The following is a 26,604-nucleotide window of genomic DNA, read 5'->3' on the forward strand; positions in this document are numbered from 1 at the left end:
AAAGATCTTACTTTTTGGAGAAATATCTTCTGGTCTGATGAAGCAAAAATTGAACTGTTTGGCCATAATGACCATCGTTATGTTTGGAGGAAAAAGGGTGAGGCTTGCAAGCTGAAGAACACCATCCCAACCGTGAAGAATGGGGGTGACAGCATTATGTTGTGGGGGTGCTTTGCTGCAGGAGGGACTGGTGCACTTCACAAAATAGATGGCATCATGAGGAAGGAAAATTATGTGGATGTATTGAAGCAACTTCTCAAGACATCAGCCAGGAGGTTGAAGCTCAGTTGCAAGTGGGTCTTCCAAATGGACAATGACCCCAAGCATACCTCCAAAATTGTGGCAAAATTGCTTAAGGACAGCAAGGTCAAGGTATTGGAGTGGCCATCACAAAGCCCTGACGTTAATCCGATAGAAAATTTGTGGGCAGAACTGAAAAAGTGTGTGCAAGCAAGGAGGCCTACAAACCTGACTCAGTTACACCAGTTCTGTCTGGAGGAATGGAACAAAATTCCAGCAACTTATTGTGAGAAGTTTCTGGAAGGTTACCCAAAACACTTGACCCAAGTTAAACCATTTAAAGGCAATGTTACTAAATACTAACAAAATATATGTAAACTGCTAACCCACTGGGAAAGTGATGAAAGAAATAAAAGCTGAAATAAATCATTTTCTCTACTATTGTTCTGACATTTCACATTCGTAAAATAAAGTAGTGATCCTAACTGACCTAACACAGGGAATGTTTTCTAGGATTAAATGTAAGGAATTGTGAAAAACTGAGTTTAAATGTATTTGGCCAAGCTGTATGTAAACTTCTGACTTCAACTGTATATTCACTTAAGAGATGGACACAGTCTACAGAACTGAGGCAAAATAGTGACATTATGGGATATACCCAGATTCCAGAAGAGGGTTACTTGTTGTCTTAAGACAAGTTAGGGTGGATACGTCCCCTGGGATGATAAGGTGTCCCCTCAGATCTGGTGGGAGGCTAGTGAAGAAACTTCAGGGGATCTGGCTAGGTATTTAAACCATTCTTAGACACAGTTGAGATGCTGTAGGACTGGAGGATAAGTTCCATTGTGTTCTAAAGGACAGGATATTTCAAAGATTCAAATTATATTTATTATCAAAGAATGTATTCGGTATACAACCCCGATATATTCATCTTTCTGCAGGCAGCCACGAAACAAAGAAACACTATGGAAATTGTTCAAAGTAAACATCAAACACCCAGCACTCAAAAGTAAGAATAAATCATGCAAACAGCAAAAAATGAGTTAATTACACACAGAATATTAAACATCAAATCAGAGTCCCCAAAACAGATTGAATAGGCAGGCTCTGATTAGGATAGTCAACATGATTAGGATTAGGATAGTCAACATGGCTCTGTGTGTGCTATGCAACACACATCAAAGTTGCTGGTGAACGCAGCAGGCCAAGCAGCATCTATAGGAAGAGGTGCAGTGAACGTCGACTGCACCTCTTCCTATAGATGCTGCTTGGCCTGCTGCGTTCACCAGCAACTTTGATGTGTGTTGCTTGAATTTCCAGCATCTGCAGAATTCCTGTTGTTTTTGTTCTGTGTGTGCTATATTGTGTTTGACCAATCTTATAGAATTTTTTGATGATGTTGCTAGGAAAGTTGATGAAGTTAATGCAGCATACACAAAATGCTGGAGGAACTCAGCAAGCCAGGCAGCACCAATGGAAAAGAGTACAGTCAATGTTTTGGGCTGAGACCCTTCAGTTGGACTGGAGGGAAAAAAGATGAGTAGATTTAAATGGTGGAGGGAGGGAAGGGAGAAATACAAGGTGATAGGTGAAATCGGGAGGGGGAGGGGTGAGGTAAAGAGCTGGGAAGTTGATTAGTGAAAGAGATACAGGGCTGGAGAAGGGGGGAGTCTTGTAGGAGAGGACAGAATGCCATGGAAGAAAGAAAAGGGGGCGGTACCCCAGAGGGAGCTGATGGGCAGGCAAGGTGATAAGATGATAGAGGGAAAAGGGAATGGAGAGTGGTGGAGGAGGTAGGGGGGCTTTACCAGAAGTTCGAGAAATTGATGTTCATACCATCAGGCTGGAGGCTACCCAGACGGAATATAAGGTGTTGCTCTTCCAAGCAGAGTATGGCCTCATCACGACAGTAGAGGAGGCCATGGATAGACATATCAGAATGGGAATGAGAAGTGAAATTAAAATGTGGCCACTGGGAAATCCGGCTTTCTCTGGCTGACAGAGTGCAGGTGCTTGGCGAAGTGGTCTCCCAATCTACGTTGGGTCTCACCAATATACAGGAGGCCACACCAGGAGCACCAGATACAGTTGATCACCCTAACAGACTCACAGGTGAAGTGTTGCCTCACCTGGAAGAACTGTTTGGGGCCCTGAATGGTAATGAGGGAGAAGGTGTAGAGGCAGGTGTAGCACTTGTTCTGTGTTCAAAGATAAGTGCCAGGAGAGAGATCAGTGGACAGGAACGAATGGACAAGGAAGTCGGGTCGGGAGTGATCCCTACGGAAAGTAGAAAAATGGTTAGATTTCCAGCATCTGCAGATTTTCTCGTTTGTGGGAAGTCAAGACAGTGGATGTTGTCTACATGGACTTTCAGCAGTGCCTTTGACAAAGTCCCTTGTGGGAGTGTGATCCTGAAGGTTCAGTTGTTTGGCATTCAAGATAAGGTAGTAAACTGGATGTCACGCAAACACGAGGAAATCTGCAGATGCTGGAAATTCAAGCAACACACATAACATGCTGGTGAATGCAGCAGGCCAGGCGGCATCTATTGGAAGAGGTACAGTCGACGTTTCGGGCCGAGACCCTTCGTCGAGACTAACTGAAAGAACAGAAAGTAAGAGATTTGAAAGTGGGAGGGGGAAGGGGATATCGGAAATCCCCCTCCTCCTCTCAAATCTCTTACTGTCTCTTCTTTCAAATTGGATGTCACATTGGCCAAAGCCAGAGTGTGGTCATAGATAGTTGTCTCTCTGATTGGAGGCCTGTGACTGGTGGTGTGCTGCAGGTATCAGTGCTGGATCCATTGCTTTTTGTCATTTATATTAATGATTTGAATGTTAATGTGGTGAATTGGTTCAACAAATTTGTGGATTACACAAAGATTGAGGATCTAGTGGTCAGCAGGGAAGGCTATCAAAGCTTGCAGTGGGATCTGGACCACTTGGAAAAATAGGCTGAAGAATGGCAGATGGAATTTAAAGCAGACAAGTGTGAAAGTGTTGCACTTTAGGAGGACAAGCCAGGGCAGGCCTTGCACTGTGAATGGCAGGGTACTGCACAATGCAGAATACACTTACTCAGGAGACTACCAGATGTAAATATAAGCAAGCTTTTCAACTGAGGTTGGGTGAATCTAGAACTAGAGCCCATAGTTTGAATGTGAAAGTTAAAATATATTGAAGGGGGAATTTCTTGACTCAGATGGTGTGTGAGTGTGGAATGAGCTGCCAGCACAAGTTGTGAATGCGGGTCTGATGGCAACATTGAAGAGAGATTTGGATAAATGGATGAATGGTGGGGCTATGGAGGGCTATGCTCCAGGTGTAGTTAAAGGGATTAGGCAAATTAACAATCTGGCATGGTCTAGATGGGCTGAAGGGCCTGTTTCTGTGCTGTAGTGCTCTATGATTCTAAGTATTAATCACTAATCTCCAAATCTTGTGACTGTGCAACTGGATGATCGACTTCCTCATCGGGAGCCTACAGTCAGTATAGATCAATGATGACTCCTCACCATGTCCAACACAGATACACCTCAAGGGTACATGTTTATCCCACTGCTCTACTCTCTCTACACACATTACTGTGTGGCTAGGCACAGCATGAATGTCATCAATTAATTGGCAGATGGCACCCCATTGTTGGTAAAATCCCAGGTGGCTATGAGGAGGCATATAGAAGTGAGAGATCAACTTGTTGAATTGTGTTGCAACAACAACTTTGTATTCAATGTCAGCAAAACCAAGGAGTTGGTTGTGGACTTCAGGAAGGGACGTCAAAAGAACAGACACCGGTCCTCATTGAGGGGTCAACGGTGGAAAGGGTGAGCAGTTGTATTTTCCTGGATGTCAAGTTCTCTGAGGATCTGTCCCAGGCTCAACAATTGAGACATAAAGAAGATGTGCCGGCTGCTCTGAGGAGATGTGGTATGTCACCAAAGGTGCTTGTAAATTTCAGTCGATGTATGGTGGAGAGCGTTCTGACAGGTTGCATTGCAGGCTGGTATGGCAGTTCATTGCAAGAGGCTGCAGAGTTTTGTAAACTCAGCCAGCTCCATCACTGGAGAACCTCTGGCTGTGCCTCAAGAACTCGGCATCCATCATTAAAGAGCCTTACCATTGGGGAAGAAATACAGGAGCATGCAAACACCCACTCAAGAAGTCAGTGACAGCTTCATCAGAGCTCCACCAACAGCACATGCAGCTTATGGCAAGGTCTGCACAACATCGCAGACTTCAAACGTCGATGCCTGTCTCTCAGTTGAACTAAATCTTTTTCTAATGCTCGGTTTGACATTGCCAACACCGAGTCCCTGAGGAGAGCCACTGATGTGGCCTGTAGCTTGGTCAACTCTGAGGCTGAAGTGTTTCTGACGAGCGGACAGTCGCAAGGCTGTGCGACCGGACGGCATCCCAGGGCGGGTACTCAGAGTGTGTGCAGCACAACTGGCAGGTGTGTTTACAGATATTTTTCATCTGTCCTTCTCGCAGTGTAGAGTGCCTTCCTGCTTCAAAACATCCACCATTCTTCTTATACCTAAAAAGGTACATGTCTGAATGACTGGCCTGGCACCCTGTCGCACTCACCTCAATAATAACAAATGCTTTGAGAGGCTGGTCAAAGACTACATCTGCAGCTTGCTGCCACCCACACTGGATCTCCTACAATTCACCTACCAACACAACAGATAACCCAATAGCCATAGTTCTACACACTGTTCTTGCACATCTGGAGAAGAAGGATGTCTTGTGTGAGAATGCTGTATAGCATTCAACACGATAATTCCCTCCAGCCTCGACAAGAAGCTCAGAGACTTCGGCCTTCACCTTGCCTTGTGTAGCTGGATCCTGGACTTCCTGTCGGATCACCGGCAGGTGGTGAGAATGGGCTTCCTCATCTCTGCCCCTCTGACCCTCAACACAGCTGCCCCTCAGGGCTGTGTCCTAAGCCCCCTCCTTTACTCTCTCTATACCCATGACTGTGTCACCACCCACAGCTCTAATCTGCTAATTAAATTTGCTGACAATTTGCTGTTTGGCCAAATCTCAAATAATAATGAGGCAGCCTACAAAGAAGTTATTACCCTGACACAGTCGTGTCAAGAAAACAAAGGAGTTGGTTGTGGACTACGGGAGGAATGGAGACAGGCTAAACCCTATTGACATCAGCATACACATCACCGAGAATGATGTGTGGTCTGTACATACCGGCCATGTGGTGAAAAAAGCACAACAGCTCTGCTTTCACCTCAGGCAGTTGAAGAAGTTTTGTATCGGCCCCCAAATCCTAAGGACTTTCTACAAGGGCACAATTGAGAGCATCCTGACTGGCTGCATCACTGCCTGGTATGGGAACTGTACTTCACTCAATCGCAGGACTCTGCAGAGAGTGGTGTGGACAGCCCAGCACATCTGTAGATGTGAACTTCCCACTATTCAGGACATTTACAAAGACAGGTGTTTAAAAAGGGCCCATAGGATCATTGGGGTCCCAAGTCACCCCAACCACAAACTGTTCCAGCTGCTATCATCCGGGAAACGGTACTTCAGCATAAAAGCCAGAACCAACAGGCTCCAGGACAGCTTCTTCCACCAGGCCATCAGGCTGATTAATTAATGATGATACAATTGTATTTCTATGTTATATTGACTGTCCTATTGTACATACTATTTATTATAAGTTACTATGATTTGGTCGGAGACGTGACGTAAAGAGTTTTACTCCTCATGTATATGGAGGACGTAATTAATAAAGCCAATTCAATTTAATTTCTAAACTGTCCATGAAAACTACCTCATTTTTTGCACTATATTTATTTTGTAAGTTATAGTTTGTTTTTGTCTTTGCACTATACTGCTCCTATAAAGCTATTAAATTCATTTCAGTGATAATAAACCTGATGCTGATTCTATACTAGTGGATTTGTTTTGTTTTGACAAGGTCGCACTTGGAAGACTGGTATAAAGGGTTAGGAAGGGCAAGTTTACAGACGAGGTACAAAATTTGCTTAGTGATAGGAGTCAGAGTTTGAATTGAATTGACTTTATTACTTACATCCTTCATATACATGAGGAGTAAAAATCTTTACGTTGCGTGTCTGTCTAAATGTGCAATTTATAATAAATAGTATATACAACAGGATAGTCAATATAACGTAGAAATACAGTTGTGTCAGCATGAATTAAGCAGTATGATGGCCTCATGGAAGAACCTGTCCCGGAGCCTGTTGGCCTTTTATGCTGCGGTACCATTTCCCGGTAGGTAACAGCTAGAATAGATTGTGGTTTGGGTGACTTCGGTCCCCAATGATCCTTCGGGCCCTTTTTCTCACCTGTCTTTGTAAATATCTTGAATGGCGGGAAGTTCACATCTACAGATGTGCTGGGCTGTCTGTACCACTCTCTGCAGAATCCTGTAATTGAGGGGAAGTACAATTCCTATACCAGGCAGTGATGCAGCCAGCCAGGATGCTCTCAACTGTGCCCCTGTAGATAGCTCTTAGGATTTGGGGGCCCATACCAACTGTCTGAGGTGAAAGAGGATGTTCGTGATTGTTTTTGTGATTGATTTTTCAAATGTGAGAAAAAAATATTAATAGTGTCCTACAAAAACTGGTCATTCTTCCTCTAGATCTCAAAAGAATTCTGTCATGCTGAGTCATTTATTTTGCTTACTTCCAGAAATGTTAAATTCTCTATGAATGCATTACCTTCCTACAGTTGAAAGTTTCAGTGCTAATTTATATCCTCCTTTAATTTGCAGAAAATCGTACTGATTTGCAGCCAAGGAATGCTCTCGATATAAATTCCAAGGAGTCCATCTTCTTACTCAGGTATCTACATGGCTTTTGTAGTATTGGACCATTTTTAATACCAGAATTGGGTTATCAGATACAAGGTCTCACAAGGAAAATCATTCCAGAACCTGAACCTAGGTACTTTGGATATTCAGTCAGTTGGACAGTGTTCAGCTAAGATGCTGGTATGGGAATATGCTTTCATCAGAATGAAAAGATCTTATTCAGGAATATGAAACTGTACCAGCAAATATCATGTGATTTGTTGTGGCTTATTTATTTATTTTAAAACATGGAGGGGAGTAAAAGCAGATTCAGCTCATGTTTCTTTAATTTGAAACAGTTCTCATCCAAGACCAAGAACTAGCTTGAATGTAAGCCAGAATGACATTGGGACCCAGGATGCTCCATCAAAAAGTGCCTCCATTTCAATAAAGGTACTTTAAAACTTGTAACTTAATTGTTTGTACTAAATTTATAGTTTGTTTTGTATATTTGGATATAAGAGTGCGTGAGGGATAACATGCTATTTAGCAACACACATCAAAGTTGCTGGTGAACGCAGCAGGCCAGGCAGCATCTGTAGGAAGAGGTGCAGTCGACGTTTCAGGCCGAGACCCTTCGGCAGGACTAACTGAAGGAAGAGTGAGTAAGGGATTTGAAAGTTGGAGGGGAAGGGGGAGATCCAAAATGATAGGAGAAGACAGGAGGGGGAGGGATAGAGCCAAGAGCTGGACAGGTGATAGGCAAAAGGGGATACGAGAGGATCATGGGACAGGAGGTCCGGGAAGAAAGATGGGGGGGTGACCCAGAGGATGGGCAAGAGGTATATTCAGAGGGACAGAGGGAGAAAAAGGAGAGTGAGAGAAAGAATGTGTGCATAAAAATAAGTAACAGATGGGGTACGAGGGGGAGGTGGGGCCTTAGCAGAAGTTAGAGAAGTCGATGTTCATGCCATTAGGTTGGAGGCTACCCAGACGGAATATAAGGTGTTGTTCCTCCAACCTGAGTGTGGCTTCATCCTCTACTGTCCGCCAGAGAAAGCAGGATCTCCCAGTGACCACACATTTTAATTCCACATCCCATTCCCATTCTGACATGTCTATCTACGGCCTCCTCTACTGTAAAGATGAAGCTACACTCAGGTTGGAGGAACAACACCTTACGCACACATTCTTTCTCTCACTCTCCTTTTACTCCCTCGTATCCCCTTTTGCCTATCACCTGTCCAGCTCTTGGCTCTATCCCTTCCCCTCCTGTCTTCTCCTATCATTTTGGATCTCCCCCTCCCCCTCCAACTTTCAAATCCCTTACTCTTCCTTCAGTTAGTCCTGACGAAGGGTCTCGGCCTGAAATGTCGACTGCACCTCTTCGTACAGATGCTGCCTGGCCTGCTGCGTTCACCAGCAACTTTGATGTGTGTTGCTTGAATTTCCAGCATCTGCAGAATTCCTGTTGTTACATGCTATTTAGATTTGGAGAAGATAGTTTAACTAATTGGGCTCTCTTTAAAAATATAGTTTTATAAAGTTGAGCAGGATGAGGCACAAAATGTTGAAGGGCACTGGAAGAGTGAGGAAATATTTCTCATGTCATTGCCAGCGTCAATAAAAAAGACTTTGATAAGTGGGAAACACCATCTATGAAGGTTTAAAATAGGGGTCGCCAACCCGTCGATCGCAATCGACTGGTTGATCTTTGAGACTTTCCCAGTAGATCCCAAAGAAAATCAAAAATAAATACACAAATACTGTTGTAATGTGAGCATTATAAAAATAAGTAATACTAATTAGGATAATAGCAATACTTTTGCTACAAAGCTGTTTGTAAAGAGAGAATGTTTCCGGGTTGTGGGGTTTTAGTTCTGTTCTTTCTGCCCAGTGCGCATGTGTGTAGCTCCCTCGCCATGCACCGCGTTTTCAGCGTAGCCTGTGCTGCATCAAAGTGACCAATTAAATTAGATACGCAGTGGCCCCAACCACCGGGCCGCGAAGAATGCAGCGGTACAGCGGTGGCCGGAACGCACCCAGCACATCTTTAAGAAAAAAGCCAAAATAAACAAGCTAATTAACTAAGTGCCGCCTGGCACGTAAATGTCAGCCAGATCAGAGGCGATTGCAGATCATTACTAATGCTTCCGCAATCTCTTCAGCCATCTGTTTCAGAACCCTGGGGTGTAGACCATGCCATCCAAGTAACCTATTTATCTGCAGATCTTTCAGTTTCCCAAGCACCTTCTCCTGAGTAATGGCAACTTGTTGCGCTTTTGATAGTCCAACACGTTTATAACTACCATCAGGGTAAAAAGACCCTTGCAGTTGCTTAGCTCTATCCACAATGATTCTACACCTTCCGGTCTTAAATCACCTTCTTCTAACAAACAGAGTCACCCCAACCCCTCTGTCTGCCTGCCTGTTCTTTCAATACAATGTGTATCCTTGGATGCTAAACTCCCAAGTGTAATCTTCTTTCAGTCATGATTCAGTGATGGCCACAATGTCATGCATGTCAATCTGTAGCTGTGCTAAAATTTCATCTACTGTGTCCGTATACTGTGTGCATTCAAATATAACGTCTAGAGTACTGTATTCATCACCCTTTTTGATTTGTTCCCCCTTTTACATTACAACTCATCCCATTCACTGCAATTTGGGCCTATCGTCAGTTTCTCCTTGCTAGCAATCTCACTACGCACTGCCCCTGTTTGTAAACCAACTACCCCATCCTCTGCTCAATCACTCCATTTCCCATTCTCCTGCCAAATTAGTTTTTTGAACAGTTCCAGTAAACCTATCCGTAAGAATGTTGGACCCCCTTGGGTTCAGGTGTAACCCATCCCTTTTGTGCAGGTCGTTCCCTCTCTAGAACAAATTTTAATGATCCAGAAATCTAAACCCCTGCCACCTGCACCAGTTCCTCAGCCACACATTCATCTTCCAAATCATCCTATTCTTGCTCTCAATAGCATGTGACTCAGGCAGCAATCTACGATTACTACCCTGGAGGTCCTGTTTTTCAGCTTTCGACTTAGCTTCCTAAAATCTCTCTTCAGGACCTCAAGTATGTCATTGGTGCCAACATATAGCCATATAACAATTACAGCACGGAAACAGGCCATCTCGGCCCTTCTAGTCCGTGCCGAAGCATGTACCAAGAACTCTGGCTTCTCTGACTTGTACAAGCTTGTTCTGTGGAAATTGGCTGCTATGTTCCAACATTACATCACTAACTATACTTCAGCTGAATTTGATTATTTATAAATGGATTTTGTAATATCCTAAGGCTGTGCTGTGAAAGGTACTTTAGAAATGTAAATCATAATATCAAGTTTGACATTGTTTAAGTGAATTGTGAAGTTTTAGGCTAAGTAAGTATTGTAAAGTTTTTTTATGAAAGCTTTCTGTGGTCATGAAAATGAGCATTTTAAGTGAAAACAAGGACTTATTTGAAGAGATAAAACTCAAAGTGCAAATTGCTACTACAAAAGGATTCAGTAACTTAGTTGTATATTCAAAGTGAAGTGCTACTGTAAGAGTGAAAATTTTACAATGAGTGATTGAGTTCAAGATCCAGTTTGAAATAATATAATTTTCAGAGAAAATATTGTATTTAGATCAGGACACCTTTGCATATGAATGCAAATGGTAGCTGAAGTGACTGGAAGCATTTTATAATTTATTTTAATGTGTCATTCATTCAACCAGCCAGGAAACTTGATGATCCATTGTAAATTGTCCTGTGGTTAGGTTAGGGTTAAGCTGAGCGGTGCTGGTCGAAGGGCTGGGAAGACCTACGCCTTGCTGTATCTCTAAACAAATTGAATAAATAAATAAATCTCTTGTTGGACCCAATTCAACATTCAGAATCCTGCTCCTGGTCCCCATCTGCCTGAATTTATTTGGATTGGATACTTTGCCATTCCTAATGGCAGTTTTTTTTTTCTCAGATGGTATAGTGGGGCATCGGGTGATCTGATGAGTGATTTTCCTCAGCATAATCCTGCAGTGTCCAGCAGTGAAGCAAACTGAAATATTTGGGTATTTTTAATGTGGCAAAGTTCTGGACTGACAGCATGACTGTTTAAGTTTGTAACTTGCTTCAATTTGCATGGCTGAATGTTGCTTGCAGTGGTGAAATATGTCCTTTGTCTTTCTGGGCAGGTAGCAGGTTGATGTGAAAATTAGGAGAAATAAAGTTTCTGAAAATATTTTGGACACTGTATTGCCTGTCAATCTCTAATGATGTGTTTAGATACAAACCAGTTTATTTTCATTGAAGAAACCATAAAGCTTCAAGAATAAAAGACAGCATAATTGTAAAATAGAAATTGTAGTAAATACTGCCTCTTATATGGTCCTACAATTAAATGTTAGTAGTACAGTATTATTAAGTGTCTGTTGTTGAAAGTTAGAAGACAATTAATTTTCTACAGTGCATGTCCTTAAAACGTTTGGGAACACTCTAAAGTTAGTAACTGTAGTTAAAAGTACTTACCTGTTGGGTGTTTTAAAAACCAGCAGAGGTCTAATGACAGAGGCATTTGGGGGTGGGGAAGTCCTGGCGTGGGTGTTGGGAATGGTGAAGTTCTTGATTATATTGCCCAGGTGAGTTGGGTTGGTAGATACTCTGGGAAGAGCAGCAGGTTCTGTGTATTGTGGAGGGCATTAGTTAGATTTATGGTAGTTGGGGTGGGTGCTGGGCGATGATACTGGAAATTTGGAACAGAAAAGACTGGAGATGCAATGCAAGTCAAGCAGCGTATGTGGAAAGAGAATCCAATTTAGTGTTTCAGGTCAAAGCTCTTTCATCTTTCTTGTTGTGTTCATTTGTAGTTTTATGTTTCCTTGAGTGTTTCAGATAATATGACAGTTTTATAATATTAACGAAATGGAATTTCCTTGGAATGGCTATGCCCACGTCAGGAATTTATCTTAACCTGTAAATCAATGATTCAAGTTCTGAACCTGTAATTTCAGTTTAATATAGTTGTTCAAACTGTTTCCATTGTAAATATGAAGGTATGAATAATAACAGGTAATATTCACAGCAATTTGTAACTTTTTAATGTATATGTGGTTATTGAATGCAGATTAATTTCATTGCGTGTTTTATGCAGTTTTATTCTCATGAATCTTTATCTTTACCAACCATTAGGATATGAGCTCCAAAATCAAAGGACTTACATACACTGATGCTGATCTCATAGTGACGCCCATCATTGACAACCCCAAGGTAATTAAGAGATTGCTTTAATATAATTTAAAGATTTATTTTTACTTGCTTTTCTTTTTTTATCTAAGTTATCCATGTTGGCCTTAGAACCTAAACTCATAGGGTTGTGTTGACTCCATGTTCTGTCGGTCAAAGCAAGCATAAAAAAGCTTATTTGGGAATGAAACCTTGTTGTTTTTGTTACTTGGTTTTGCTTTGTAGGAGGTGATGAGATTCAAGCCCTGTCAAAGCTGTCGTGCTTCCTTTGTGTTTAGTTCAGAATTCCCTCTTTGCATGTGAGATTGCTTTCTGATGGTCATACCTGGATCTCTTGCACTTTCCTGGTTGACCAGTCCCAAACACCATCGAGTTAGCCCTCAGCAGATTGTGGATCTCTTGCTTTATCCAGGACTTCAGGGTGGGGAAGACTCAGTCAGGAGTCTGTTACAACTATGATGTATTCATTCAGGACTTCTGGTAAGTCCTGAACATGGCCTAATCCACCAATTAGAAGCAGTTCCTTAGCTGCTCCTCGGCCTCTGTGACCACCTCTATTGTCCTTACCTCTGGTGCCTTGCTCTTTCATCTCTGCCTAAACGTACTGTAGGTAAGAGGAGGACAGTCAAATGATCGAATTTCTAAAAATACAAAAAAGCCTTGTTAGAGATTGGGCTATAAAAATGGTATCTTCATCTGGCCTGTCCTGGGATATTTTTTCTTTTGTACACAAAGTGCTCTTCAGCTTTTTGGAAGGTGAGCTGACAGCGTTTTGACGAAATCAGATTACTATTGAGCTACTTTGTTTGAGGTAAATGATCAGATCTCTTCCTATCTTAACTCGCTACTTTCTTGTCCAGACGTGGAGGACTAATATATAAAAAAAAATCACACTGATTTTTCTTATCCTTGGTCAACTCTTTTCTCCTGATCCTGGCCAACTAAGATGCAGGTAGACCTACAACAAAGCAGAAATGCTGACAATGATAAGTATTTGTGGAGTTGATGTTTCAGGTCAAGAGAAAGGAGAATATTTTTGTGTTACGGTGGAGGCCAAGGGTTTTTCTGAGATCAATTACTTCCAGTGCTGGTAGTTAGAGACTGAGAAAATAAAGACACCTGTAGGAACAGCGACATAGCAGTTACTGGAAATCTGTAAAAAAAAAACCTGAAAAAATATTCAGTTGATCAGTTAATTATACAGATGGACTGCTCTGATTCAAAGAAAGGCAAGTTACCTAAAGTCATAAAATTCAACATTGAGTCCCAATCCCAAACGGAAAGCAAACTGCTGTTCCTTGAACTATCATTGGGTCCTGTCAGAGCAGTGCAGGAGGCAACACACGAAAATTAGAGAGAGACAAGAATAGGGAATTACAGTGGCAGGCAGCTGGAAGCTCAAGATCTTTACTGCAGACTCAACGAAATGTGCAATGCAGTCACTCAGTTTGTGTTTTGTGTCTGCAAATGCCTGCAAGAAAATGAACTTCAAGGTAGTTTACAGTAATATGTACTTTGATAATAAATTTACTTAGAACTTTGATCTTTATAGAACATAGAAGAATAGAACATAGAAGAATACAGCATAGGAACAGGCTTTTTAGTCCATGACGTCTATGCCGAACATGATGGAAAATTATTTGTCCTTTCCTCTACATATAATCTTTATCTCTTCACCCCTGCATGTTCATGTGCTTGTCTAAGAGCCTGTTAAGCTGTAAGTTGTCATGATTAATGTACTTCTTTGTGCATTTTATGTTACAGATATTGAAGCCAGCACCCATAAAGTTCGATGCTAAAACTCTCAGTGTCCCAGCCTATTCTGGTAAGTATTAATAACAGCTCACATTGAGGTTATACTATACCTTAAATTTTCCCGTTTTCAGTTCCTTTTTAATTGTAATACAAACTTTCTCCTGAACTGAGAAGAGTATTGGAAAGATTGAGTTTAAAGGAAATGGACGGATGAATAAAGGAGAAATATTGGGGTGGAAAACCATATCTTTGAGAATTGATGAAATTTGAAATTTGGGTCTCCAGGAAAACTGCTGCATTGTGTGATTTGGCCCGAGTTAATAGCTGGGGGAGGTGAAATTTTCACTGGCAAAGCAACAGAGTTGATAACTTACTCAAGAGGCCCTCCATTGGTCGAGGTCGACCATGGAAATTGTGTCTTAGCTATCTACCTTGTTGATACAGTGCCATCAGTACTCAAGCAAGGGCAGTACGATATGGAGAGCAAGCTGTTGTCTGTGCAGCAGGCTCCCCCTCTATGTAGCTCATGAATGACAGAGACACACAGTTTGGCACCAGCGGCGTCGCAGAAATTGCCAGTGTTCAATCTAGTGCTGTAGGGACTCTACCTCTGGATTTTTTCCCCTCTGGCTTTACTCCTGAAGCCTTCCCCATGAGTGGGTATAGCTGCAAGGCAGCAGAGGTTTGAGATCAGAGTTGTCTGCGCTTCTCCAAGATGAGCTGCCAACCATGACTGATGAGCCCCATCTGCCCAAAGCAACTGGTTTTCAGGCACCATTAACCTGCTTCTGCCCCTTCTGTTAGTAGAAATGGTTCCGTCGGGCTTAGTAGCTAAGCCACAAGTGAAGCCCAGGAGCTGGACTTGGTTGTTAGAGTCTTTTAGAGATGCACGCCATTGGGAGTTTTTAACAGATAGTGGAAGCTTATCCCCACTATGGTCCCCGCTCCTCCATCCCTGCTTCTGGCTATGTCAACCTTAAGGAATCTGATTTACTCAAAACTATAGATTTAGCTTTATCATCATGACTATATGGGAGGATATGACACTGTATAGAATTGGTTCTGGAAGTGTTGGATTTTGCTTGGTTGAAAAATAAATACTTGAGTATAATATTAGATAGGGCACAGGGCACAATTTAATTTGAATTGTCTTTTATTCCCTCACTAAACGGAAAAATGCAGTTAAAATCTAAAATATTTGTACCTTCAGCAATGCAGCACTCGATAGTGAATATCAGCATGTACTGTATGCTTTATGCTTCAACCTGAAGTCGGACCTGATTTTGTAACCTGATTTAAGGGGGAGATTCCTCTTACATCATGGAGGAAATTGAACAATCGATACTCTCTGCCTGTGTACATGGGATATCCACTTTCTCATAGTTTTTCTCTATTTCTAATCTTTAAAAAATAGGGAATAGCTAGAATTAGATTTGCTGTCAAAATTACCGATTTAATCAACAAGTAACCATTATTGAATAAGCAGATTATTAAAATTGGATGCTATTGATTACAAAGTCATATCTGCTGTTGTGTTGCCCATAAGATTTATCACTTAGCCCACTGTTCTGAACAATATAACAGTCACCACTCATCCTTCCGGATCAGTTACTGACATATTGACTCCACTGACCCTCTTACTTAGCTACGGTGAGCCTGTGTACTTGAACTCCTCCAACAGGTTTTGACTGAAAATGCAGATACACTTGAAGTCAGAAGTTTACATACACCTTAGCGAAATATATTTAAGCTCAGTTTTTCATAATTCCTGACATTTAGTCCTAGAAAACATTCCCTGTCTTAGGTTAGTTAGGATCATGACTTTATTTTAAGAATGTGAAATGTCAGAATAATAGTAGAGACAATGAATTATTTCAGCTTTTATTTCTTTCATCACTTTCCCAGTGGGTCAGAAGTTTACATACACTTTGTTAGTATTTGGTAGCATTGCCTTTAAATTGTTTAATTTGGCAGAACTGAAAAAGAGTGTGTGAGCAAGGAGGCCTACAAACCTGACTCAGTTACACCAGTTTTGTCTGGAGGAATGGAACAAAATTCCAGCAACTTACTGTGAGAAGCTTCTGGAAGGCTACCCAAAACATTTGACCCAAGTTAAAGGTGGAACTACAATAGAAACATAGAAAACCTACAGCACAATACAAGCCCTTTGGCCCACAATGCTGTGCCGAACATGTACTTACATTAGAAATTACCTAGGGTTACCCATAGCCCTCTAAGCTCCATGTACCTATCCAGGAGTCTCTTAAAAGACCTTATTGTATCCGCCTTCACCACCGTCACCGGCAGCCCATTCTATGCACTCACCACTCTCTGCATAAAAAACTTACCCAACATCTCCTCTGAACCTACTTCCAAGCACCTTAAAACTGTGTCCTCTCGTGTTAACCATTTCAGCCCTGGGAAAATGCTTCTGACTATCCACACGATCAATGCCTCTGACTATCCACACGATCAATGCCTCTTATCTTGTACACCTCTATCAAGTCACCTCTCATCCTCCATCGCTCCAAGGAGAAAAGGCGGAGTTCACTTAACCTATTCTCATAATGCATGCTTCCCAGTTGTAAATCTCCTCTGCACCCTTTCTATGGTTTCCACATCCTTCCTGTAGTGGGGTGACCAGAACTGAGCACAGTACTCCAAATGGGGTCTGACCAGGGTCCTATATAGCTGTAACATTACCTCTCGGCTATTAAACTCAATCCCACGGTTGATGAACGCCAATACACCGTATGCCTGCTTAACCACACAGTCAACTTGCGCAGCAGCTTTGAGTGTCCTATGAACTTGGACCCCAAGATCCCTCTGATCCACACTGCCAAGAGTCTTACCAATAACACTTGCCATCATATTTGACCTACCAAAATGAACCACCTCACACTTATCTGGGTTGAACTCCATCTGCCACATCTCAGCCCAGCTTTCCATCCTATTGATGTCCCGCTGTAACCTTTGACGGCCCTCCACACTGTCCACAACACCCCCAAACCTTTGTGTCATCAGCAAATTTAGTAACCCATCCCTCCACTTCCTCATCCAGGTCATTTATAAAAATCACGAAGAGAAGGGGTCCCAGAACAGATCCCTGAGGCACACCACTGGTCACAGAACTCTATGCACAATATGACATGTCTATAATCACTCTTTGCCTTCTGTGGGCAAGCCAACTCTGGATCCACAAAGCAAGGTTCCCTTTGATCCCATTCCCTCTTACTTTCTCAATAAGCTTTTCAAGGGATACCTTATCAAATACCTTGCTGAAATCTATATACACTACATCTACTGCTCTACCTTCATCATCGTGCTTAGTCACATCCTCAAAAAACTTAAATCAGGCTCGTAAGGCATGATCTGCCTTTGAGAAAGCTATGCTGACTATTCCTAATCATATTATGCCTCTCCAAATGTTCATAAATCCTGCCTCTCAGGATCTTTTCCATCAACTTACCAACCACTGAAGTAAGACTCACTGGTCTATAATTTCCTGGCCTATCTCTACTCCCTTTCTTGAACAAGGGAACAATATCTGCAACCCTCCAATCCTCCGGAACCTCTCCCATCCCCAATGAAGATGCAAAGATCATCGCCAGAGGGTCATCAATCTCCTCCCTCACCTCCCACAATTTATCTCATCCGGTCCTGGAGATTTCTCCAACTTGATACTTTCCAAAAGCTCTGCACATCCTCTTTCTTAATGTCTACATGCTCAAGCTTTTCAATTCATGGTAAATCATCCCTACAATCACTTAGGTCCTTTTCATTAGTAAATACGGAAGCAAAGTGTACATTAAGTACCTCTGCTATCTCCTCCAGTTCCATACACACTTTTCCATTGTCACACTTGATTGGTCCTATTCTCTGACGTCTTATCCTCTTGCTCTTCACATACTTGTAGAATGCCTTGGAGTTTTCCTTAATCCTGTCCACCAAGGCTTTCTTGTGGCCCCTTCTGGCTCTCCTAATTTAATTCTTAAGCTCCTTCCTGCTAGCCTTATAATCTTCTAGCTCTCTATCATTACCTAGTTTTTTGAACCTTTTGTAAGCTTTCCTTTTCTTCTTGACTAGATTTTCAACAGCCTTTGTACACCACAGATCCTGTACCCTACCATCCTTTCCCTGTCTCATTGGAATGTACCTATGCAGAATGCCACGCAAATATCCCCTGAACATTTGCCACATTTCTGCTGTACATTTCCCTGAGAACATCTGTTCCCAATTTATGCTTCCAAGTTCCTGCCTGATAGCTTCATATTTCCCCTTACTCCAATTAAACGTTTCCCTAACTTGTCTGTTTATATTCCTCTCCAATGCTATGGTAAAGGAGATAGAATTGTGATCACTATCTCCAAAATGCTCTTCCACTGAGAGACCTGACACCTGAACCAGGTTCATTTCCCAATAGCAGATCAATTATAGCTTCTCCTCCTGTAGGCTTATCTATATATTGTGTCAGGAAACCTTCCTGAACACACCTAACAGACTCCACCGCATCTAAATCCCTTGCTCTAGGGAGATGCCAATCAATATTTGGGAAATTAAAATCTCCCACCACAACAACCCTGTTATTATTACCTTTCCAGAATCTGTCTCCCTATCTGCTCCTCAATATCCCTGTTACTATTGAGTGGTCTATAAAAAAAATACCCAGTAGATTTATTGACCCCTTCCTGTTTCTAAGTTCTACACACAGAAACTCCGTAGACAATCCCTCCATGACTTCCTCCATTTCTGCAGCTGTGACACGATCTGTGATCAGCAGTGTCACATCTCCATCTCTTTACCTTCCTCCCTGTCCTTTCTGAAATATCTAAAGCCTGGCACTCTAAGTAACCATTCCTGCCCCTGAGCCATCCAAGTCTCTGTAATCGCCACAACACTATTGCTCCAAGTACTGATCCACACTGTAAGCTCCTCCGCTTTGTTCATGATGCTTCTTGCGTTAAAATAGATACATCTCAAATCATCGGTGTGAGTGTATCCCTTCTCTATCACCTGCCTATCTTCCCTCTTGCATTGTCTCAAAACTTTCTCTATTTGTGAGCCACCCGCCCCTTCCTCCGTCTCTTCAGTTGAGTTCCCATCCCCCAGCAATTCTAGTTTAAACTCCCCAATAGCCTTAGCAACCTCCCTGCCAGGATATTGGTCCCCCTCAGATTCAAGTGCAACCGGTCCTTTTTGTACAGGTCACACCTGCCCCAAAAGAGATCCCAATGATCCTGAAATCTGAATCCCTGACCCCGCTCCAATCCCTCAGCCATGCATTTATTCTCCACCTCACTATTCCTATACTCACTGTCTTCAATAAAATTATTGGATTCTTTCTTCTTGAGATGTCATCTGATACAAGATCAGGGCGAATTTGCTGAACTGGGGTATGCCAACCAGTCTGGGCCCATGACTGGACTTCACATGAAGCACAATGATTTGTGGCACCATATATTATTCGATTGTCTCAGACTTGTGTATTTGATGGAGCACATAGGAAAAGCAGAAATCTGAAATTTAAATGGCCAAACAGATAGAAAATTCGTGAGGTTGATAAGTAAAGTTAATAGATTTGTTTTCCCTTTTTTCATTTTAAATAAATCTATAAATTGATAATTGAATTCTTTATATAAAAAAAATTGAACTAGTGTAGTGCTATTTCTGTCATCGATTAACTTTAATATTTAAATCAAATAATAATGCATTGTCTTGGTATTTTAAAGTCCTGACTGATGCAATTATTTTTATAGAATTAGTGCACTACATTTTCAAATAGCATTTGCTGTGTTTATGATTAAACATAAATAATATTTGTATCAACATTGTAATCTGGTGCAGTTTTACTGGTAAACTAGCTTTTAAACTGTGATACAGTTTGATGTTTATCGATAGTGTTGCTGTTTATCTTCAGCCCACGCTGTCTTTTTTCTATAAATTTCCACAGCCAGAAAGAAAATTAAACAGAACACTCCAAAAAAAAATGCTGTACTTTAATGTTCATTGGACACAAGCTTCTTGAATCATGCTTCAAAATTGATGTACTTAGAAGCTATTTCTGAATATGATTGTCAAGCATTAATGATAAGAATCATTTAATTATTTAATATAGTGATGGTTACATTATTATTTCAAAAATCAATCCACTGTAATTGGTGTTTTATAATTTAGCTGATAATTTAGTGGCACCTTCTCTATAATTTGTTGAGATATCCCTGCTCTGTCAGGTCAGAGAAAAGGTTAGAATCCCTGCCTTCGAAAGGGAAAGCCATTAAACTAATGCTAATCAGCTAATTGGACAATCTGGGCTCAGTGCAGGCTTTGTTTAATCACATTAAAGATTCATGGAAATGTCAAAGTAATTTGTTAATTGCCTGCTGAACAAATTCTTCAATCAGCTTAATTTGAAGGAAATCATCTGGTAATTTTGGTTGGTGAGAATAATTAATTCAATAGACCGGAAGTAAGTTGCAATTTATATTTGTGAAAATGTGGATTGTTCGAAATACATAAAACAGCATTCAGATTTGTGCCATACTCTCATTTATCTTAAGGGATACTTTTACATCTAAACTGTTAATAGCTGGCAATTTTGCATTACGATATGTAGCAAGCTTGAAATTTTGTTTGTTCCATCATTTATGTTCTCAACAGTCAAAAAGTTGAAAAAGGAGGGGGCAGGAAGATGTGTCTGGTGGAAATTAAGGAGGATGATATGATGACTCTTGAGGTGGAAGGCAAGTAAACTAGCATCTATGGAAAAGCGTAAACATTTGACATTTCAGGCTGAGACCCTTCATCAAATTTGTTTACTCTTTTCCATAGAGGCGTTAGGGTTAAGCTTAAGCTTAGGGTTAATGCTGCCTAGCCTGCTGAGTTCCTGCAGCATTTTGTGTGTTGCTTGGACTTCCAACATCTGGAAATTTTCTCATCTTTGGAGTACAGTAAGAGCCCTATTTTTCTTTTTAGTGGGAGCAGATTGGTAAGAGTGAAGGAGCAAGAAATAGAGAAGATATGGCTGAAACCCCGTAACTCCTGTAGAAGATCAGAGTCATTAGCATGAAAAGCTAATCCGAATCTGGTCTAATATCACTGACATACATTATGAAATTTGTTGTTTTGCAGTGGCAGTACATTGCAATACATAATAAAAAGTATAAATTACAATAAGAAGTGTATATATAAATTAAATAAGTACTGCAAGAAGAGAGCGAAAAAAATCAGGTAGTCATTCTCAACAAGTTAGAATACTGTCCGTGGTACATCTGCAGAAATGTGTGAGAGTCTTTGGATTTGTTGACATAGCTAATCTCCTAAAACACCTAATGAAAAATAGCCGCTGGCATTCCTTCTTTGTAATCACATTAATAGTTGGGCTCAGGATAGATCTTCACAGATGTCGACACCCAGGAACTTGAAGCTGCTCATTACTGCTTATCCTTCGGCTTCCCCTTCCTGAAGTCCACAAGCAATTCCTTGGTTTTACTGACATTGAGTGCAAGGTTGTTGTGACACCAGCCAACTAGCTGATCTATCTCACTCCTGTACACCACCTCATCACCACCTGAAATTCTGGCAAAGATAGCTATGTCAACAGCAAATTTGTAGATGGTGTTTGAGGTGTGCCTAGCCATTCAGTCATGGGTGTTGAGAGAGTAGAGCAGTGGGCTAACCACACATCCTTGAGGTGCACCAATGTTGACTGTCAGCGAGGAGGAAATGCTATTTCTGATCCGCACTAGATTGGTCTCCCGGTGAGGAAGTCAAGAATCCAGTTGCAGAGAGGTGTACAGAGGTCCAGGTTTTGGAGCTTATTGATTACAATGGAGGGTATGACTGTGTTGAACACTGATCTGTAATGAATAAACAGCAGCCTGACGTAGGTACTGCCATTGTCCACCTGATCCTAGGCAGAGTGGAGAGCCAGTGACATTGTATCCACTGCAGACCTATTGTGATAGGCAAATTGTAATATGGCCAGTTTCTTTACTTAGGCAAGAATTGAGTCTGACCATGAGCAACCTCTGAAACCACTTTATCACAGTAGAAGAGAGTGCAACTGGCGATAGTTGTTGAGGCAGCTCACCCTGCTCTTCTTGGGCACTGGAATGATCGATGACCTTTTGAAGCAGGTGGGAACCTCCGACTGCATCCATAAGAGACGGATGATGTCCTTGAACACTCCCACCAGTCGGCTGACACAGCTTTTCAGTGCCTTCCTGGTACACCGTCAGGGTTTGACGCCTTATGAGGGTTCACCCTCTTAACAAATATTCTGATGTTGCTCTGGGATAAAGATTACAGATGCTACAGGGATTCACGCAGTTGTAGTTTTAATCCCTCTTTCAAAGTGCGCATAAAAGGTATTGAGCCCAAGGGTTTCAGTTTATAGAAATTAATGGCCTGCAAACCCTGCCAGAGCAGATGTGCCTCCAGTTCTGTCTATAAGCTCAATCAGAATTGTTTTCTCGCTCTTAATATAGCCTTCCAAAGGTTGTACTTGGACTTCTAGTATAGTTCTGGATCAGCAGTCTTGAATGCCACAGGTCTAGCCCTCAGCAGACTACAAATCTCCTGGTTCATCCACGGCTTTTGGTTTGGGTACGTTTGGTATATTCTTGAAGGCTGATACTCATTCACTCAGGTCTTGAAGTTGATGACAACTGTGGCATATTCATTCAGACTTGAAGATGAATTCCTGGTTTTTGTTGAGTCCACTGACTCAAAGTAGTCCTTTAAGTGCTCCTCTGCTTTCCTTTACAATGCCGCCTTGGTCCTCAGCACTGTTGCTGCTGTGTTTAGTCTCTGCCTATACGCTGGGAGTAGAAGTACAGCCAGGTGATGAAACTTTCCAAACTGCGGGCGTGGGGTGACATAGTAAATGTACTTGTTGGTAGTATAACAGTGGTATGAGCGTGTTGTCTCCTTAGGTATATATTGGTGGTAATTAGATAGATAGATAGATATACTTTATTAATCCCGAGGGAAATTTGGTTTCGTTACAGCCGCACCAACCAAGAATAGAGTGTAAATTTAGCAATACAAAAACCACCAACAATCAAACAGCAAAATGCAAACTATGCTAGATGGAAAATAAGTCCAGGACCAGTCTATTGGCTCAGGGTGTCTGACCCTCCACGGGAGGAGCTGCATGTTCAATGGCCACAGGCAGGAACGACCTCCCATTCCGCCAAGTGTTGTATCACGGTGGAATGTGGCCGAAGTCCAACAGTAAGAAGTTCAATATCCAGTCTGCAAACACATTTCACGATCGTAATGTGACCCGGATTGCACCATCTGTTGTTAACCAGATCAATAAGCACCGAACTCCTTTACCTTTACCGCTCTCAGTGCACTTCCGGTCAGCCGGAACGGTATTACCCACCGAACTCCTCTTCTCCATAAGTCTCTGTTGTCTCAACCCGGTCCTCTTTCCTCGACTTTGTGATCCCCCTCTGCATCCTCTGTGTGTTTTCCTCTGGATTTCAGTAGGGGTGTCCACCGCTCTGCTCGCTAAACCGGCTGCCATTAGCCGGAATACACAATGCGACCTTGCTTCTGTCCCGCGTGTCGGGATGTAACTATTTCCAGCGCTAAAAAAAACCCAAATAAAACTCTCTCTACCAGCATTTTAGAGAGGGTGCAGCTTCGACGTGTTACCGTGAGAAAAAAAAACAAAAAATAGCGTAAATTAAAAAGTAAGAAGAAGAAAGTAAGAATAGATTGGAACGGCTGTACCAGGCTGCATGCACGACCGGCGCATGCGCAATTATTCAGAAATTCCCAACGACCTGGCCTCCACAGCCACCTCAGGCAACAAATTCACCACTCTTCCTTCAGTTAGTCCTGACGAAGGGTCTCAGCCCGAAACGTCGACTGTACCTCTTCCTAGAGATGCTGCCTGGCCTGCTGCGTTCACCAGCATTTTTTGTGTGTGTTGCTTGAATATCCAGCATCTGCAGATTTCCTCGTGTTTTCATTTTTAAATTCACCACCTTCTGCCTAAAAAAATTTCTCCGCTTCTCTGTTTAAATGGACATCTATTCTATCATCTAAATCATTGACATTCAACAAAAAAAAAGTGGTCCCAACAACAACCTGTGCGAAACACCACTAGTCACCGGCAGGCAACCAGAGAAGGTTCTTACTCGCTGCCTCCTACCATTAAGCCAATGTTCTAACCGTGCCAGTAACTTTCCTGTAATACCTTGGGTTCCTAACATGGTAAGCGGTCTCATGTGTGGCACCTTGTCAAAGGCCCTCTGATAGTCCAAAAATACAACGTCCACTGCATCCTCTTTATCCAACATGTAATCTCAAAGAATTCCAACAGGTTCGTCAGGCAAGATTTTCAGCTTCAGAAAACCATGCTGACTTTGTCCTATCTTTTCCTGTGTCACCAATTACTCCATAACCTCATCCTTAACAATTGGTTACGACATCTTCCCAACCACTGAGGTCAGGCTAACTGGTCTATAATTTCCTCTGCTGCCTTCCTCCTTTCTTAAAGAGTGGAGTGACAGTTGCAATTTTCCAGCCCTCAGGCACCATGCCAGAGTCTAACGATTTTTGAAAGATCATTACTAATGCCTCCACAATCTCTACTGTTACCTCTTTCAGAACTCTAGGGTGCAGTTCATCTGGTCCAGGTGACTTATGTACCCTTAAGGCTTTCAGCTCTTTGAGCATCTTCTCCCTTGAAATAGTAAGTGCACTCACTTCTCTTCCCTCACAGCCTTCAACATCTGGCGTATTGCTAATGTCTTCCACAGTGAAGGCTGATGTGTGTGAGATAGGTGTGAAATATACCACCAGGGTGAATCCAGGGAGGTCACCATGCCTGGTGTTAGTGTTGTGTCTTCCCTTTGCTCAGCTGCACCCAGTTATTCCATCATCACAGGGAGGCCGTGATTCTCCCAGCAAAATGCTACAGACCTGAGTTTATCACCACAATACTGAGGAGGGAACAATATATTTTGTGAAGAATTTGAAATTCTGTGAAATGATTTGTGTTGAAGACTTAGTGACTGGAAAGTTCTGTCATGAAAATATTCAAAATTCAAAGTAAATTTGTTATCAAAGTAATATATTTGCCATATACTACTTTGAGATTCATTTTCTTGCAGGCATTTTCAGGAAAAAAAATAATATTTACAAAAAGCTATACATAGCAAAGTCTGATGGTCAACAAATGTGCAAAGGAATACAAATTATGCAAATAAATTGAAGGAGGATCCCAACTGCTTCTACAGATATATTAACTACAAAAGGATAGTAATGGTCAAAATTGGTTCTCTTGAAGATTGGAGTGATCATCCACTGCATGGAGCCAAAAAGATAGGGGAGATCTTAAATGGATATTTTACATCTCTATTTACTCAGGAGACAGACACAGAGTCTATAGATGTGAGACAAAACAGCAAGGAGGTCATGGACCATATGGAGATTCCAAAAGAAGAGATGTTTGCTGACTTGAGGCAAACTCCAGGGCCTGACAAGCTGTTCCTCTGACCCTGTGGAAGGGTATTCCAGAAGCTACAGTGGCCCGAGCAGTGACATGTAAAACACCCTTGGCAACAGGTGAGGTGCTGGAGGATTGGAGGATAGCTAACGTTCCGTTGTTTAAGAAAAGTTCTAGGAATAAACTGGTAGGTTGTAGGCTGGTGAACCTAACATCAGAAGTGAGTAATTTATTGGAAGGTGTCCCAAGCGACTGATTAGGGATATTCAGTGTGGCTCTGTGTGTGGAAGGTCACGTCAAACCAATCTTTAGAGTTTTTTGAGAAAATTACCAAGAAAGTTGATGAAGGCAAGGAAGTGGATGTTGTCTACATGAACTTTAGCAAGACCTTTGAAAAGGTCCTCCATGGGAGGTTGAGGGAAATTGGATTAGACATTGACTTTGTGGGAAAAGTCAGAGAGTTGTAGTAGATAGTTGCCTCTGACTGGTGTCCTGTGACTAGTGTGTGACAGAGGGATCAGTGCTGAGTCCATAATAAACTGGATCAGCAGATTTGTGGGTGAGGTTGGGGTTGTAGTGGACAGTGGGGAAGGCTATCAAATCTTGCAGTGGGATCTGGACCAGCTGGAAAAGTAAGTTGAAAAATGGCAGGCAGCACACATAAAAGTTGCTGGTGAACGCAGCAGGCCAGGCAGCATCTATAGGAAGAGGTACAGTCGACGTTTCAGGCCGAGACCCTTCGTCAGCACTAACTGAAAGAAGAGCTAGTAAGAGATTTGAGAGGGGGAGGGGGAGATCCGAAATGATAGGAGAAGACAGGAGGGGGAGGGACGGAACTAAGAGCTGGAAAGTTGATTGGCAAAAGGGATATGAGAGGATCATGGGATGGGAGGCCTAGGGAGAAAGAAAGGAGGAGGGGGGAAGCCCAGAGGATGGGCAAGGAGTTATAGTGAGAGGGACAGAGGGAGAAAAAGGAGAGAGAGAGAGAAAAAATAATAATAATAAATAACGGATGGGGTACGAAGGGGAGGTGGGGCATTAACGGAAGTTAGAGAAGTCCGTGTTAGGGACTTTCACCTGCAGCTCAATGGAGTAACACACAAATTTTGTGGCTGCCTTTAATTCCTCCTTTTCCCCAGTT

The 26,604-nt window shown here is 42.1% G+C and overlaps 1 protein-coding gene across 6 annotated transcripts in view; it reads left to right on the forward strand.

Annotated features, from left to right (window-relative positions):
* The window catches only part of ulk4 (unc-51 like kinase 4), a 755,583-nt gene that overhangs the window by 74,690 nt on the left and 654,289 nt on the right, over nt 1-26,604 (forward strand). For all 6 annotated transcript variants that reach the window (XM_063070087.1, XM_063070088.1, XM_063070093.1 and 3 more), the window contains exons 11-14: nt 7,003-7,072; nt 7,380-7,473; nt 12,191-12,268; nt 14,009-14,069. In XM_063070087.1, the coding sequence (XP_062926157.1) occupies nt 7,003-7,072; nt 7,380-7,473; nt 12,191-12,268; nt 14,009-14,069 (303 nt within the window). The remainder of the gene's footprint in view (nt 1-7,002; nt 7,073-7,379; nt 7,474-12,190; nt 12,269-14,008; nt 14,070-26,604) is intronic.

This window comes from Mobula hypostoma, chromosome 17 (assembly GCF_963921235.1).
Source record: "Mobula hypostoma chromosome 17, sMobHyp1.1, whole genome shotgun sequence".
NCBI lineage: Eukaryota > Metazoa > Chordata > Chondrichthyes > Myliobatiformes > Myliobatidae > Mobula > Mobula hypostoma.